The sequence below is a fragment of the Belonocnema kinseyi genome, chromosome 10 (assembly GCF_010883055.1).
Source record: "Belonocnema kinseyi isolate 2016_QV_RU_SX_M_011 chromosome 10, B_treatae_v1, whole genome shotgun sequence".
Classification (NCBI taxonomy): Eukaryota; Metazoa; Arthropoda; class Insecta; order Hymenoptera; family Cynipidae; genus Belonocnema; species Belonocnema kinseyi.
Genome location: NC_046666.1, coordinates 17,009,646 through 17,027,196, shown reverse-complemented (window position 1 = coordinate 17,027,196; position 17,551 = coordinate 17,009,646). Strand labels below are relative to the sequence as shown.

Genomic DNA, 17,551 nt, shown 5'->3' with positions numbered 1-17,551 from the left:
CCTCTACTTTTCCTAGCCTTGTTTCACCTATCATCTTTTAGCTTATACTTACATTCCCTCTTTACAATTTCCATTATTCTCCTCCCCTCACTTCCTTCTAATTTCCTATCTCTTCCCCTAGTCCCCTCCCCCCATGTCCCATTATTTTCCATAACTTTCCTTGATACACCATCCTTTATTTCCTACTTTCCTTTATCCTTACTTCTCCTTACTACTGCCACTAATCCTTCCCTAATTGTCCCTATTTGTCCTTCCTTCAGTAAACCCTACTCAAACTCTGCCTTTTCGACCGGTTTACTTCTTTCTCTTCTCTTTTCCCAATCTAAAATTTCCCGTCTCCAGCCAAGACTTTCCTTTCCATCATCAACAGCACTACCCCACTGGTTCACCCATCACTTTCTTCTCTAGCCTGTTTCTCTTCTAGTCACTCCTTCTTGCTAATTTTCTCTTACTTTCTCTACTTCAACTCCTCTCATTTCGCCTTAATTTATCTTATTTTCCATTTCCTCATCAACTGCACTATCCTGCTTGGCCTTCTGTGACTTTCCTTACTAGCATGTCTCTCTTCTAGTCACTTCCTCTGCCTAATTTTCTCATACTTTCTGTACTTCACCTCCTCTCATTTTGTCTTAATTTCTCTACTTTTCCATTCCTTCATTTCACCTACTTCCTCTCAGCTTATTTCCACTCACTTGCACTATACACATTTCTTATCATTAACATCCTCTCACTCCCTATACTTTCTTCTTATTCACACTCACTTTTCCTAGTCCCTCCCCTCATTGAACACAACTTGCTCTACTTTCCCTTTCTTTACTTCCCTTAATTACTCTCGTTCCCTTCCCCTCATGTACACTCAATATCTGTACAATTATTTACCCCTACTTTCCCTAGTTACCCCTACTTCTCTTAAAATTTCCTCTCGACTTATTCCCCCTGCTACGAAAAAGTACTTTGCGTCACATAGTGGATCTAAAAAACGTTTTTCCAGACAAATTAGCCAAGAGATTAAAGTTTTGATATGATTTTAACATATTTGTTTTCATGAAAAATACTTAATTTCGATGATATTTGTGCAAATACTCATATTTATGTAAAAAATTTATGTCGCGGTTAATTTTATAAACAGATTCAATATAAAAAATGCATATCTTAATTATTTCACGCTTTAAATACTTCGTTCCTTTAACATAATGAATAAATAATATGTGCACGATAATTAATACGCACAGTTTTTAATACTGAATACCAACTTTTAATTGTTCGAATACGTTTCATAAAAAATTACAGTCTTTCAGCAATTTTAAAAGGATCAGTTCAGATTCTCATTTTTTAATGTGATTTGAAAAAAATGCAATGTACAGTTTGGTTGAAATTTAAGTTTATGACTTGAGCGTAGTAATACTTTTGTTTCTTTCCTTCAGTATCTATAGTTCTTAAAATTATTATTGTTCATTGAAAATAAATTTCTCGTTTTTCTAGGCATTTTAGCCAAATATGGACTGCGTCACACTCACTTTTGATTTTCTCGGAACAAAAAATTGGTTTGTTATCGCACATTTACTATTCTTACAAAAAAATACTGAAAATAAAATTTTAATCTTTCCATAAACTTTTGTAGAAATTGTTTAAAATCCCTTAAAGTTGTGAGAAGCTACCAAAATAAGAAGACATTTTTTAATCCCTTGGGTATAAATTTCATAAAAATTTTTTTATTAAATTAATCTGAAAATATTCGTTGTAATAAAAAATATAATTAACATGAGTTGTAAATTTTAATTGTTATTTAGATCTAAGCTAATGTCCCTTTATTTTGAACTTCTCAAAAAATTTCGAGACCTGGTAATGGATAAACCGACCAACCCTGAAATTAACAATGAAACACTGTATATTTAAATTACTTTTTAATTTAAATGACTAGTTCTGCTCTATGCTTTATTTAAGTCTCTTTAAAGACAGAATATTACCAGTAATTCTACTTCAGCAATAAACCCTTGAATAGTATTAAATTAACTGAATTTGCTTAAATCACCTTTACGTGTCTCTTGTATTGCATGTTATTAAAAATTAATTAGTTAAGCTTGCTGTTTATAAAATTTAACTATTCGATTTTAGATGATTTTACCTTTTTTAGTTTAAAAAGCAACAACTTGATTAACTATTTTGTTTAAATTTTTTTTTCAAACTAATCTTTTTAATTTCATTGCACTTCTAATTTACCTCCCATTATCACCCTACAATTACCCTCCTTCCCCATCCCCCATTTATTTTAGTTACGGTAAAATTTCCGCTAATTCTCCCTACTTCCGTTCCCCTTTATTTCTTCTACTTTACCTACCTCACTTCTCGTCACTTGCACTACTTCGTTTTCCACTCATTGCCTATAAATGATCGACGAAAAGAAATTTCCCTACCGTCATTTCTCTCATTTCTTCTATTTTTCTACTCCTTCTAATTTTCCCCTACTTCCTCTCCTCAAGTTTTCTTTACTCCTCACTCCTTATTTTCTCTTACTTTAGTTACCACCCTTACTCAGTCATCAATTCGCCTTCCCTAATATATCTCATTTCTGACCATTTCACCCACTTCTCCTCCCCTTATCTTGTTTCACTGCCCTTACTCCCTCTTAAATTTGTATTTTCCCTGGTTCCATTCGCCTCATCCCCACTATTTTATCACTCCCCCTTACTTACCACCCCTTATTTTCCATTAAGTACTCTCTTTACATTTCCCCTTCTTCTCACCCCTCATTTCCTTTTACTTCACCTCCTTCCTCTCACTATTTCCCCTTATTTCCTTGACTTCCAATCCCCTTACTTCTACCACTTTCACTTTAATTTCACCTGACTTCTCCAGCTCTTCCTTCCTTTATTAACCTTCGCTTTCTGTCCTCTCATTTTCAGTTTTTTCTCGTACTTCTACTTCTCCTATCCTCTAATTCCCGCCCCAAATTCTCCCCACTTTCACTCTCCGCATTTTTCCTTACTTACCTGTCAGGTTTACCTGCAGGTTTATAATTTTGTTATTTATGGTAACAAACAAATATTTGTCACAGTAAATTTAAATATCATATCACAATAAATTTTAACTTTCTTAATCTTGAACCGTTCCGAAAAATGACCGGGAGCTAGGAATCCCTAAGAAAAGGCTGTTTGGGGCCCTGATTATTCTTAAACGTTACTTGACGTGCTTCTTACAGAAATCCCTCGTCTTTTGCAATTTTTTTCAAGTCCGAGACTTTTCTTTAAAAATTCAAATAAATTTTGACTTACCTGGCCATATTCTTGAGTGAAGAATTTTGTGATTCCTCTTTGCTGGGAGTTGCTGCGAGCCGGATGTAAATAATGCTTTGCACATTACACAATGCCACACTACCCATAATATCCCCCTACTTCCTCTCTCCATATTTACCCTACTCGTCAACCCTCATTTGCTTTCACTTTACCTACTTCTTTTTCCCCTTGATTTTCATCACTTCCTCTACTTCCAAACTCTTAAGTCACCTAATCCACCAACCTTTACTGACCAACACTTTCGCTTCATTTTCACTTCCTTTCTGAATTTTCTCTACTTTCACTATCCTTATTTTTCCTACTTCCCTTCCTCTCTCTCCCACTATTACCGCACTCCCCTACACTTATTCCCCATCATTTCCCTCTACTCCCTTTCTGCATATACACGCTACTCCTCAGCCATCATCTGCTCTCACTTCACCTCTTCTTCTGCCCTTATCTTCTATCACTTCTTCTACTTCCAATCCCTTCACTTTCCCTTCTTATCCTCCAATTCTTACCCTTCACTTCCCCTACTTTCCTATCGCCTCACTTGCTCCCCCTTACTTTTCCTTACTTCCTCTCTCCACATTTTGTCTACACCTCACTCCTTATTTCCTTTCATTTCACCTACTTCTTTCCCCTGAATTTTACTTAACTTCCTCTATTTCCGAGCCCTTACTTCTCCTGCTTTCCTTCCAATTATTACCTCTCATTTCCCATACTTCCCCATCTGTCATATCGACGCACTTCTCCTACTTTCCCTTCCTCCATTGACCTTCACTTTCTCTCCTCTCATTTCCACTTATTTTGCGTAATTACCCTTTCTTTATTACCTATATTTCCCTTCTCTTCATTTTCCCAACTCTTTTTTTCACATTTTCCTTTACCTACTTTTCTTACATTTTCCCTAACTTCTCCTCCTTGTAATCTTTTTTTAATTAGAGACTTTTTCTAGAAAGTTAAATAAATTTGGACTTACCCGACCATACTCTTGAGTGAAGAATTTCGCGATTTCTTGTCTCTGGGAGTTACTGCGAGCCGTTAATATGTCAATAATGGCTTGCTCATCAGTTCCTAAGCCTTTCATGGCTGTTCGAAGAGCTACCCCATCCTCCGCTGCATTAAAGCCTGGCTTTGACACCACAGTCGGTTCTTTCTGAAATTTTATAAAACTTTTTCTAAAAAAAAGGGATCTCTAGATTTTGCATCAGGATTTTAGTAGGATTTTTTTACATTTCAAAAGCAGAGAGCACTATCATGCATTTTGAAGAAATATTTCAAAACTGTGGACATTTCTTTGGGAATAGAAAAATCGTGGAAAAGGTATGATCTTAGAATTCTGAATAGTACAGTAATTTATAATTATATCTTGAATAACTGTAAAAATACTTTGGGCACAATTTGCTACTGACATACGCATATCGCAAAATCAAAGGCTAGTATTCATGAATGCAAGTTGATAAACACATGAATGTTCTGTGTTGGTTTTAACATTACCATTTGTGGATACGTTAAGTGCTGTGAATTAATTCTTGAGCCCGTGAGTGCATGTTTCCTAGTCGTAGTAGCTAATTTAACATTTCACTCCACGAACTTTCTGTGGTATTCCTCGAAATCCACATTGTGATATTGAATTTGAATTAAGGGACTGAAAAGTAGGGTGGTCAAAACATTTTTTTCTTAAATGCAGAGCATTATTCAAATTCACACAAAAAATAATCCGTTAATTATAAGCGAAAAAATTATTATTGCGAAATATTGGCCCTAATGATGTTTTTTTTTCTTTTTTTAATGCAAATTTTTTCTGAAACATAGAATGCTACTTTATATTAATAATTAGATGTTAACGTAAATTTTTTACACAATTTATTATTGTTTTTGGCAATTTTCTGTCAAAGTTAGAAAGTTCCGCTTTTTCCAAAACTTTTATACTTTTGTTCAATTATCAATTAGACTCAAGTAATACTTAAGTAATTTTAACATAAATAATTGTTTAAACAATTTATTATTAATAATAATAATGTTTCAGAATAATGCTAGAAAATTGAATTTTTGTCTGAAATGTTCTACTTTTTGTCAATTTTTAAATTAACGTGAGGTAAATAATTAATTAAAGTTAACCAAATTAATTGTTGAAACAATTTATTATTAATGTTAATAATATTCAATATAAATAATTGTAGAAAATTGCAGTTTATTCTGAAATTTTTAGCGATCTGTCTACTTTTTACTTGGAGTCAGTTAAAAAGTAATTGAACTTTGAAAAAATAATTATTTAAACAAATTATTACTGCATATTACTATCTTTTTCTTCCTTAATGCTAGATAGTTGCATTTTCTACTGAAAACTTTTAAATTTTACCCAGTTTTTACTTAGTAATGAAATAATGCAAGATAACAAACATAGTTCTTTAAAAAATGCATTATTGTTTATAGCTCTAATTTTCTCTCTCGAATTGCCATTCATATCACCCGGAAATGTTTTCTAATTAAAAATAATAAATCAATTTAAAAAAATGTATTTAGAGGTGGTGTAAGCCCCATGAAGCCCAATGAAAAAATACGTTTTTGTACTATTTATTATTATTTTGTTTATATTTATTTTCATAATCAACCATAGAATACGAATAAAATATTGAATAGCTAATTATGTTTTTTGCGGTTTTTCTGCGAATTTTTTCGAAAACATAGAATTATACTTTATATTGACGATTGGATGTTTAGATAAATTGTTTAAACAATTTATTATTGTTTTGAGCAATTTTCTGTTACAGTATAGATAGAAAGTCGTGGTTTTTTTAATTTTTTAAAATACTTTTTGTCCAATTTTCAATTAGACTCAGGTAAGTCTTGATTAGTTTTTAAAGAAATAATTGTTTTAAAAATTTAATAATAATAATCATAATATTGTTTCAGAATAATGCTAGAAAATTGCAGTTTTCCCCAAATTCTCCACGTTTGGACCAATTTTCAAGTACACTCTTTTCGTGTCCTAAGCTAAATGCCAATTTCGTTAGTCAGCCATTTTTGATAAAAATTTTTAAAATGAGAGCATTTTGAAAATTTTTGAGACCTCATTTTTTCATAATTCAAAAATTCTTTGTACATTTGTTCATACTACTCAAAAAGAAAAATTTAATTTTCGGTAACCCTGCAAGATTATCATAAAAACTTTTTGAATTTTTTCGAAAAATTGAAAATTCAAATTTTGATCGAACAAAAAATAATAAGAAATCAAAAACTTGTGTTTTCTTGTCAAACTATGCGAGGCAGAAAAAGATTGTAAGACAAACATTGTGCACCCAAAAAATATGTACAAATTTGCTATTAATACCTTTTTTATAGGACACGTATTTTTTGTTTTATTTATATAAAAATTAGTGAAAATACAAAACTTAAATTTTTCGACACATGACATAAGCTAAGAAAAAATAAATAGATAACATTTTTTTTACGGAAAGTGGAGAGCAACAATTTTTAATTATGGTTTTTTTTGTTATATGCTAGGTTGTTTCTATTTTAAGCGTGAATAACAACATTAAAAATAAAAAAATTAAATTTTTGGTAAAATGACACAAGATATAAGAGAAAGGCTGTTTAACCCAAAAAAGTCTAACGATTTTTTTGAAATAATTTTTTGATAAAACGCGTGGTTTTGTTTTAATCGAAAAAAATAACATTAAAAATAATTAAATCGACTGTTTGAAAAAACCGCACAAGACAAATTAAAATGTTCATTAAGGAGTATGTTCCAAAACGTAGGTACAAAATTCACTTCACCTATTTTTTTCATATGACAAGCCGTTTTTTTAACTTTTAGCGTCCCAAAATTTACCAGTTTTTTGTGAGTCTCCAAAAAGGCTTTTTTCTCATTTTTTTATTTAAAAAATGTAGGTATTTCATTTTTGCTAGAAAAGTAATCATTTTTAGTTGAAAATTCAATTATTTTGTTAAAAACTTGTGTTTTTAGTTAAAAATTCAATTATTTTAGTAGAAAATACATTTTTTACATTCTCATCAGAGAAGTTATTAGATTTATGTAAAATTTGACCCCCCCCCCCTCTCCTGAACGATAACTTTTGGAAAAATTAATCTATTAGATTGCAAGAGAAGAAAAGTTTGATTTATAAATGCCCTAGAAGATTATCATGACAACTTTTTGAATTTTTTTGATAAATCAAAAATTAAATTTTGACAGTATGAAAAATAATGGAAAATCCAAAAGCTACATTTTTTCATGAAAAATTTTCACAGTATTTCAAATATTCTCAAATATTATAATACATTTTCAAAAAAAAAAAATATATATATACATTAGGGTGGCCCAAAAATGCATTAGAAATTTTTTTTCGAACTTGTATGCAAAACGCCCGGAAATTTGTTCGAATCCACAAAAAAATAAACCCATTTTTTAAAAAATAATATTTGGAGGTGGCGCAAGCCCCATGAAGTTCAACACGTATTTCCCATTAGAAAAAAACACGTTTTTGTAAATTTTATTCAGAATTCTCAATATTAGGTGAATCGAGTTCGAAATTCACCATTTCTCTTCACAACTAGTCACAAAATGCAAATAAAATATTAATTTTGAAATATAAATCCCATAAGTCTGTTTTATAGGGTCTCAAAAAAACCCCATACGTGAAAAAATGGGTTTTTCGAGTTTTTGGCGCTAATTATGATCTTTTTGCGGTTTTTTAATGCAGATTGTTTCAAATACATGAAATACTACTTTGTACTGATAATTAGACGTTTATTTAAATTGTTTAAACAATTTATTATTGTTTTTAGCAACTTTCTTTTAGAAAAGGTTTAGAAAGTCAAGGTTTTTTCTGAAATTTTTAACTTATTTTTAACATTTCAATTAGAGTGAGTAATTATTTAATTAAATTCATGAAAAATAATTGTTTGAACAAATTATTATTGTTTATAGCTATCTTATTCTAGATTAATACTACATAGTTCCGGTTTTTGCCTGAAATTTTTAACTTTTTATCGCATTTCAATGAGAGTGACGTGATAATTAATTCAAGTTAACAAAATAATTATTTAAACAATTTATTATTATTACTAACAATATTCTCTTTGCTTAATGATAGAAAGTTGCGGTTCTTTCTGAAATTTTTGACTTTTTGCCCGCTTTTAACTTGAAGTAAATTAATAATTAATTTCATTTAACGAAAATAATTGTTTAAACAAATTATTATTGTTTATGGATATCTTTTCTTAGATTAGTGCTAAAATTTGCGGTTTTTTCTAAACTCTTAAGCTTATGGTCCACTTTTCAGTTAGTGAGGTAATAATTAATGCGAGTTAACAAACATGCTTATTTAAACAATTTATTATTGTTTATAACCATTTTCTCCTAGATAAGTGCGAGAAAGTTGTGGCTTCTTCTGAAATGTTTAATTTTTCTTTATCTTTTTAGCTGCGAACAAATAATAAATAAACATTAGAAAGCATCATATTTTAAACAATCTCTTTCTTTTTTACTTTTAATTATTCCATTCTTTGTTTTTGTCTCTTTTGTATAATAGATTTTTTGTTTTAATTAATTTTTTTGAACATTGGGAAAAGAACAAAAATAATTTACTTAAAACAATACAATACTATTTAAAATATGATTCTCTCTAATGTTTATTTATTATTTGTTTACAACTAAAAAGGTAAACCAAAGTTAATCATTTCAGAAAAAATCGCAACTTTTTAGCAGTAATCTAAGAGAAGATAGTTATAAATAATAATAAATTATTTAAATAAGCGTTTTTGTTTTCCTTCACTAAATATTATATCACTAATTGAAAAAAAAAACAAAAAGTTCTAAAGTAAAAAAAAGAAAATTTTTAGGATTATTCAAATTGGATATTATTAACTATAATCATATATTTTTTAAACAATGAATTTTGTTTTCTTTAGTAATTTATTTCTCTATACTTGAAAATTGGTTCAAAATTGAAAAATTTTCAAAAATTTGCGAATTTCTAGCATTGTTCTGAGAGAATATCATTAACAATAATGACATCTTGTTTATAATTTAAGTAATAATTTATTTATAATTTCAGATAATCATCTCTAAATATGATTTTTTTTCACAACAATCCAAAATGTTTTTTTTGCCTTGATTCGAACAAATTTTCGAGAAATCTGCATAAAAATTAAGAAAAAAGGAAAAATTTTCAATTCTCTCATTTTTCTCTGACCAATTTGAGGCGAATGAAAAGTGCCCAAAAATAAATATCCCAACACTCTAAAATTCCGGAAATAGATGATATTTAAAATAGAATATTTTGGAAATCATAAAATTTCCGAAATATGAAAATCCCAAATAGGAAAATTCCTGAAAAGTTTATATTATTGCCATGTTTGAAAATTTGTAAATTATAAAATTTGTGACAAAAGATTTCGGATTATGAAATATCTGATGCATTTTATTTTTTGAAGTTATTGTTTGAATTTAAATTAAGAATAATTGAAAAAAATTCTCAATGCAATAAAAAAATGCAATAACGAGATTTTTATTACAAAAACAACAATTCATCAAAAAAACTACTATGAAAATTTAGAAAAAAAAACTTTTATTGAGAATTTTTTCCAATCAGTGTAATTTTAAAATTAAATAATAATGTTTAAAAACACAATAAAAATTTAAAGAAAAATTGTTCTTTGATCAAAAATTTCCGTTACTGTATTTACAATAAATTAATAATATTAATTATAAAACAATTTTTTTATTGTTAAGATTCGAGAATTTTGTAATTCGGGAATTTTATAGTCTCGGGAATTTGAAACTGCCGAATACTTCATAAATTTCAAGTTTTTCATTACGAAATTTATTCATCTGCTATTATCAAACTCAATAATATTTTAAGCTTTTGTGAACTTTATTATTCAGAAATTTTCAATTATTATAATATTATAAACTTTTGGGAATTTTATTATTAAGAAATTTTTTAATTTTGTAATATCATTTAACTTTTTGGGATTTTTCCAATTCGGTTCGGAAAAAATTAAATTTTTAGTGGAAAAAAAAATTACAACAAAAAAGAAGAATTTTTAACTAAAATAATTAACTTTAAACCAAAAAATGGGAAATCGAAAACCAATAAGATTAGTTTTCTGAATTTTTAATAAAATAGTTCAATTTAGCACCAAAGAAATGATAGCTCGGGGCTTTGAAAGCCGTAAAACGTAGATATTATACTTTAAAGTTATATAGGACAGTTCCTAGAGTGATCTCACGTGAAATTGAAGTTTTTATAAGGAAAAATCGAAAGAAGTCTTTTGTCGGAAGAGCTTTTTGAAAAAGTACACCCTCATCAATATGTCGCTCATCGATCGACTACGTAATCCAGATTTCTTCAGATTTCTTTATAAAACTGGAAATGTGGAGAAAAAGCAAAGTCGTTTATCCCCCAAATGATCACGGAGTAGACCGATTCATCTATGTACGCTTCAACATTTTCCAGTACAGCCATCTCGGTTCAGCCGTTTTACGATCCTAAAGTAAAATATGACGACAGGTCTTGGATCGACTGCCTTTCTAATTTCAAAAAATAGTCCATAAAAAGTCCATTTAATATAGCAGATGTGGGAAATGAGAGGAGTTGAGGAGTGGTAAAGTAGGGGAAGTGCGAGAAAATTATGCTAAATGGGCAGAAGTCAGGAGAAATGAAGGGAGGGGAAGTAGAAAAAATGAAGAAAGGGAAAAGTGAGAAAACTAAGAAGAGAGCTAGTAGGGTAGGGGAAGAAATAACTGGAAAAGGGTAATGGGGAGAGAGAGTGTTCCCTGGGGAGAAGAGAAGAGGTGGAATTATAGGAAGATGAAGTTAGGCGAGAAAGTGGAAGTAGGATAGGTGAGGGGAAAATAGGAAGAGTATGGGAGTGAAACTATTGGAGGAGGAGGTTTAAGCGACCTTTTGAAACTTCGAAAAAAGTTTATAAAAAGTTCGTTAAAAATCGGAGAAATGCGAGGAAATTTTGGTAAATGTGCGAAAATGAGGAAAAATAAAGGAAGAAGTGGGAGAAATGATATAGGAGAAGAAGCGGAAATGAAGGGAAGGAAAATTAGGGAATGTAAGGGGAGGGCTGGTAGAATAGAATAAATGTCTGGGAAAGGAAGTATTGGGTGGGGAGTATTGGCTAGGGAATAAGATAGGGGGAATTATAAGAAGAAGTTAATGAAAGAAAAGGAAAACATGGAAGGCGAGGGGAACTTAGAGGAAGTAGGAGATCGAAAATATAGGAGTGGGAGCTTTAAGCGACTTAATGGATTTTCGAAAAAGGTTCATAAAAAGTCTAGAGGAAGTGAGGGAAAGTAAGGGGTGGAGAAGTAGGGAAAAGGAAAGGAAATTATGTTAAATGGGTGGAAGTAAGGAGAAATGAAGGGAGGAGAAGTACGTAAAATAAGCGAAGGGGAAGTAGGGAAAGTAAAGGACGGTGTCTTAAATGGTGGAAAGAAGAAATTATAGGAAAAAGAAGTTAGGGGAGAAGAGGGGTAGTAGTGGAGACGAGGGAAACGTAAGTGGAGTAGAAGAGCTCAAATATAGAAGGGGAAGTTTTAAGTGACTTAATGGATTTTCGAAAAAAGTTAATAAAAAGTCTAGAAGAAGTAAGGGAAAATAAAAGGAAATTATCTTAAATAGACGGAAGTAACGAGAAATAAAGGGTGGAGAAGAATGCAAAAGGAGCAAAGAGGAAGTTGGGAAAATGAAGAAAGGGAAAATTAGGAAAGGTAAAGGAAGGAGAAAGGAGGAAAATTAGGTGAGCGGCTAGTAGAGTAGGGGAAGAAATGGCTGCTGAAGCAAAGTAGGGGACGAGAAGTTTAAACTGATGAAAAGACGAAAGAGGAAATTATAGAAGAAAGAAGTTAAAGAAAGAAAGGGGAAGTAGAGGAGGCGAGAGAAACGTACGGAGAGTAGGGAAGCCAAATATAGGAGGGGAAGGTTCACGCAAGTGGAAGTGGGAGAAACATATGGTATGTCAGGGGAAGTAAGAAGAAATGAAGGCAGCGGAAGTAGAGGAAATGAGTGGAGGGGAATTAGGGGAAGAGGAGTGTTAGCTGAAGAAGTGAAGAGAGGGAAAATTAGAGGATGAAAAATTTGGGAAAGGGAAGGAAAGTAGGGTAGGAGAGGGGAAGTAATTTTGAATTTCAAACCCAAAGATTCAAATTTTCAAACAAAAAAAAGAATCTTTATCAAAAGAATTAAGTTTTTAAGCTAAAAACTCGAATGGTTTAGAATACTGTTGAGTTCGAAACCCTATAGTTGAATTATCAAGAAAAAAGGAATTTTTAAGAAGATATTTGAATTTTTAACAAAAAATTTTATTTTCAACCAAAAAAGATGAATTTTTAACGGAAAGATAAGAATTTTCAAAGCAAAGACGAATATTTTAAAAAGAGTTGGGTTTTATAGTTGAAAACTGGAATGTTTCAAACAGCAGGTTAATTTTAAATCCGGAAGATTAATTTTCAATCAAACAGTTGCTTAAAATAATAAATTATTTAATAATTAGCTGTATTCGTGACCAAATAGTTGACTGTTCAAACAAAAGAGATAAATTTTCAACGAGAAAAATAGTTGCGTTTTTAAGCAAAAAAAAATAATTTTCTAAAGAAAATACGAATTTTCAGTAAAACATATAAATTTGTTACCAAAAAGTTTAATTTTCAATCAAAAATTAAATGGTTACATTTTCAGTAGAAAAAAATTATTATTAATCAACAAGATTAATTTTTAATTAAAATTATGGAATATTCAACTCGATTCGATGAATTGTTGGTTAAGAAAATTGATTTTCAATTCTAATAAATAAATTTACAGAAAAAATGAATTTTTAACAAAAGAGTTGCCGTTTAACTAAAACAGATTACTTTTCAGCCAAACAAATGGATTTTTAATCAACAGGTATTAATGTTAAAAAAAGTTGAATTCTTAACCAACCAACAACATGAATTTTCATCCGAGAAGGTGTTATGGAATATTTAGCTGGATTAGATACATTTTTAGGTGAAAAAAATAAGTTTTAATTGAAATAATTAAATTTTTAGGGAAAAAAAATAATTTTTAACAAAAGATTTTAATCCTCAACCGAAACAGATGAATTTTCAATTAAGAAATATAAAATTTCAACTAAAAATTAAATAGTTAAATTTGTAGGCTGAAAGTTTTTTTTTTAAACATAGAGATGAATTTGCATTTAAAATTATGGAATATTCAACTGGATAAGTTTCATTTTCTTTGAAAAAAAGAAACCTCATTTTCAACCAAAAATAATTTTAATTTTTAATCGAAATTAGTAGCTTTTAACGCAAAAATATCAATTTTTCAACCAGAGTTTAATTTTTAACTATAAAGGATACAATTTCAACATAAAATAGGAAACTAATTTTTGAGATAAAATGTTTGTTTTTAACTAAAAAAATGAATTTTCTACTAAATGGTTAAATCCAATTATATATAGCTACTTTTATAAATGAAAAAACATTGTTATGTAATTTCATATTAAGATTTAAAAAATGTATGGAGGCTCTGAAAAAAACTCATCAAATATAAAGAAAAAATGTACTAACCTGTAATATTTTCAAGCATACCGCATGAAAAATACTGGCATTTTTTAATATAGTATTTTGTATTTTGAATTTACAAGGAAATTTCTGAATAGCAACTTAAAATTTTCCAATGATGAATATGTGAGATTCTAGATTTTAAAAATATTTGTAGATTAAGAACATCCTATCATATATCAAAGCATCCACACAAATTCCAAAAGTTTCAAAAGATTTCATATGATTTCTAGAGATTTTAAAACATTGAAAAATATATCCAAAGATTTCAGATAGTTAGACCACTTTTATTTTCATAAAAATATATAAACCTGCTATTCCTGAAATTATTTTTTGTTTTTTAAATATTTAGATTTTATTATGATGATCATTTTTTCCAGTATCAATTTATAAGAAAGGATAAGTTCACCCACTGTTATACATTTGTATTTTATTCTCATTTTAATAAGTTTAAGAAGAAGTTGTTTTTACAATAGTAGACTTACTTAAAAATAATAATGATGCTAAAATAATTTGAGAATTTCACAAAAATTTAAAAAGATTCCAAGAAATTTTTAAAGAACTCAAAATATTTCAGGAAGGAATGTGAATCAAATTTCAAGAGTGATCCACCCGTTGAGAATTTGTTATAATTTTACTCTAAAATAAACGAATTTTATGGGAATTATGCGAAATTCTGAAAAATTCTATAAATAGGGGACTTTTAAGAGCCAAAATAAAAAGGGTACTTTTAGAGGAAATAGTGGATGGGCTGTGAAGATTCTAATAAAATTACTCACAGCGTAACCAGCCATGTTCTCCTGTAGAGGATAATAATTGCTCTTCTAACGAAATCACAAATTGCCGATCTGCAAATAAAAAAAACAACCAATTTATATTTTTACGCCTTATATTATTTTTCTTTTCCTATTTATCACCTCACATTCCATAGATCTTTGATCCTCTTTCACAATTTTAAAAACAAGTTTTCTTGTTTTACAAATTTATAAACTAAAAATGAACTATTCTATTAGAAATAACTATTTGAAAAATAGTTATTTACAGTTAATTACGTTGCAAGAATAAAGTTTGTATGACTTAAAATAACCAAATGGTGAATTTTCTTTAGTAAAATTGTTTAAACAATTATTAATTATAAACGAATAAAAGAAAAAACTGGATTTGAGTCCATAGTAATTTTTAGTCTATTCAATTATAAAAAAAGATTCATTCCAACACAAATAGTTCATGCTGATAATTGTTTATTACCTTTCTTATTAAAATAGCAAATTATGTATGAACTTTTATAAAATTTCGTACAAAAATTTGTTAAGCTCACCCATTTTTTTAATTAAGTGAAATGAAATAAATGAACGCAGGCAACTTCCACTAACCAATTTGTATCTAATTATTTGTTTATAACAAATTTAATAAATTTTGTATCTCTTCTCAAAAACATTCCTGAATAGTTTCTCTATTATTTGTAAGAATTTTGAGTGAATGTGAATATGTTAAATAAATCAGAACTTATCAAAAGCTTAGAAAAATTTTGGTTTTCAAAAAATAAAAAAAATAGGTCCATATCGGATATTAATTTTTTTAGCCAACGTCGTGGCTGACGTGAGTGCCTAGGCTAATGCTAATTAGCTATTTCCAGTTTATCGCTAGCCAAATTAACGAAAAAAATGTTAAAAAAATTTTTTGACGAAGATTTAGACAAAAATAAGGTTCAGGTCAATGAATTTTTGAAAGTTTCGCATAGAAAAAATTCTATCCTTTTAAGTCAATTTCATTCAGAAATTTGTATCCAAACAGTTTTATTCCGATTTAATCCGAAGTCGCATGAAAGATTCATATTCGAATGATTCGTAGGTCAAACTAAGGATTCCTATCCGATTTCAATGGTTTTAATCTGATCTTGAAACAAGGTTTTCGGTCCAATTTAATTCGACCTAATTCGATTTCAAAAGAAGGATGCCAATCCAACTGAATTCGACCTAATCCGAGATGAAACCCAAATGTTCTATCCGTATGAATCCGCACTAATCCGAAATTATTCCACGATTTCTATCCGATTGAATTCCACCTCTTCGGAAATCGAACTAAGATTTCTATGAAACTGAGTTTCAATAAGATTTAAACAGAGGTCAATGCAAAGTTTCTAATCTATATATCTACTTTTATTTTTTAAATAGTAATTTTATTTTGTAATGTAAAATTCAAGAATACATTTCATAGTATTTCGAGGATTTACCCTAAAAAAAGAAAACAGTTAAACCTTTTCTTCGAAAAAATTCAAAAAATGATTTGAAAGTTGTTCGGATTGATTTCGGATTAATTAATGTACTTGAAATTACGAACGTGCATATAAACGAAATTAAAGATTTTTTTCCCCGAATTTTGTTTCGCCTAAATCATTTAGGATGAGAAAAAATGATATTCCACCGGAAGAAGTTTTCGAAATTTTTATTTTTTGAGGGGTTGAATACCCTTACAAATCACCCATTATTCAAACATGCTAAACATGCCAAACCTTTTTTTGTTCATTCATCTGTGTTTAAATGTGGTTCGTTCATTCCAATCTGCAGTTTTCTTATAAAAGTCTATCGGCCAGTAATTTTTGACAGTTTTATTTTTCTTAATCCATTTTCGGGAAAATGGTCTAAAATTTCATAATATATGAATAAATAAAAAAGCTCCAAATATTTAATTATTTGGGTATGTTTCAACGTATCGTACCAAAATCTGTCACTCGCTCTCGGTATATAGCGAATGAGCGTGTGAGGAGAAGGCACGAAGAAGAAAGCGCTCGGAGTTCGCAGAATTGGCCGGACTCGTAGAAGGAGAATAAGAGAAGCGAGGAGTAACCATGCACAGTGGTAGGGCAAATGAAAATAACCTTTTTTTAAATCGGGTATCAAATCTCAACTCTTCTTATCAGGAATAGTAGAATTTTATATTATTTTTTGCATCTATAATTATTATTAGTCAAATGAGGGCTTGCTTTCTTTCAATATCTTATCAAAAGCAGGGGGTTCTCATAGAGTCTAAAGAGAAGAGACTTACGGTAATTTCTTAGATATTAGCTGGAACTATTTCATAACATAAAATTTTAGGTCTGGAAGTAAGGGGATTTTTTGGGGATTTTTCAATATTTTAGGGATATTTTAATATTTTAGGGGTTGAAAACTTTTTCACTACCTCTATAATTGTTGTGGTAAAAAAATGTTTGATGTTTTTATATTTTCAAATATCGACAATTAAACTTGTCACTTTTAACATTTTAGGTGCGGATATATTAAGGGTGGGTTTTAGGGGTCTTGCCGAACTTTCTCACTCCCTCTATAATTAGTGAGATAAAAAAAGAGGATTTTTGACATTTTTATATTTTCAAATATCGACAATCAAAATTATCATTTTTAACATTTTAGGGTCCGATATATTAAGGGTGGGTTTTAGGGGTCTTGCAGAACTTTTTCACTCGCTCTATAATTGTTGAGGTAAAAAAGAGAATTTTGGACGTTTTTATATTTTCAAATATCGACAATCAAAATTGTCATTTTTAACATTTTAGGTGTGGATATAATAAGGGTGGTTTTTAGGGGTCTTGCCGAACTTTCTCACTCCCTCGATAATTGGCGAGATAAAAAAAGAGAATTTTTGACGTTTTTATATTTTTAAATATCGACAATCAAAATTGTCATTTTTAACTTTTCAGGGTCGGATATATTAA

General features: G+C 29.5%; 1 protein-coding gene across 2 annotated transcripts in view; it reads right to left on the bottom strand.

Annotated features, from left to right (window-relative positions):
- Window positions 1-17,551, bottom strand: part of LOC117182127 (annexin B10) — a 177,853-nt gene that overhangs the window by 146,914 nt on the left and 13,388 nt on the right. For both annotated transcript variants that reach the window (XM_033375167.1, XM_033375168.1), the window contains exons 2-3: window positions 14,619-14,687; window positions 4,255-4,431 (exon numbers count right to left, since the gene is read on the bottom strand). In XM_033375167.1, the coding sequence (XP_033231058.1) occupies window positions 4,255-4,431; window positions 14,619-14,633 (192 nt within the window). In that variant the 5' untranslated portion in view covers window positions 14,634-14,687. The remainder of the gene's footprint in view (window positions 1-4,254; window positions 4,432-14,618; window positions 14,688-17,551) is intronic.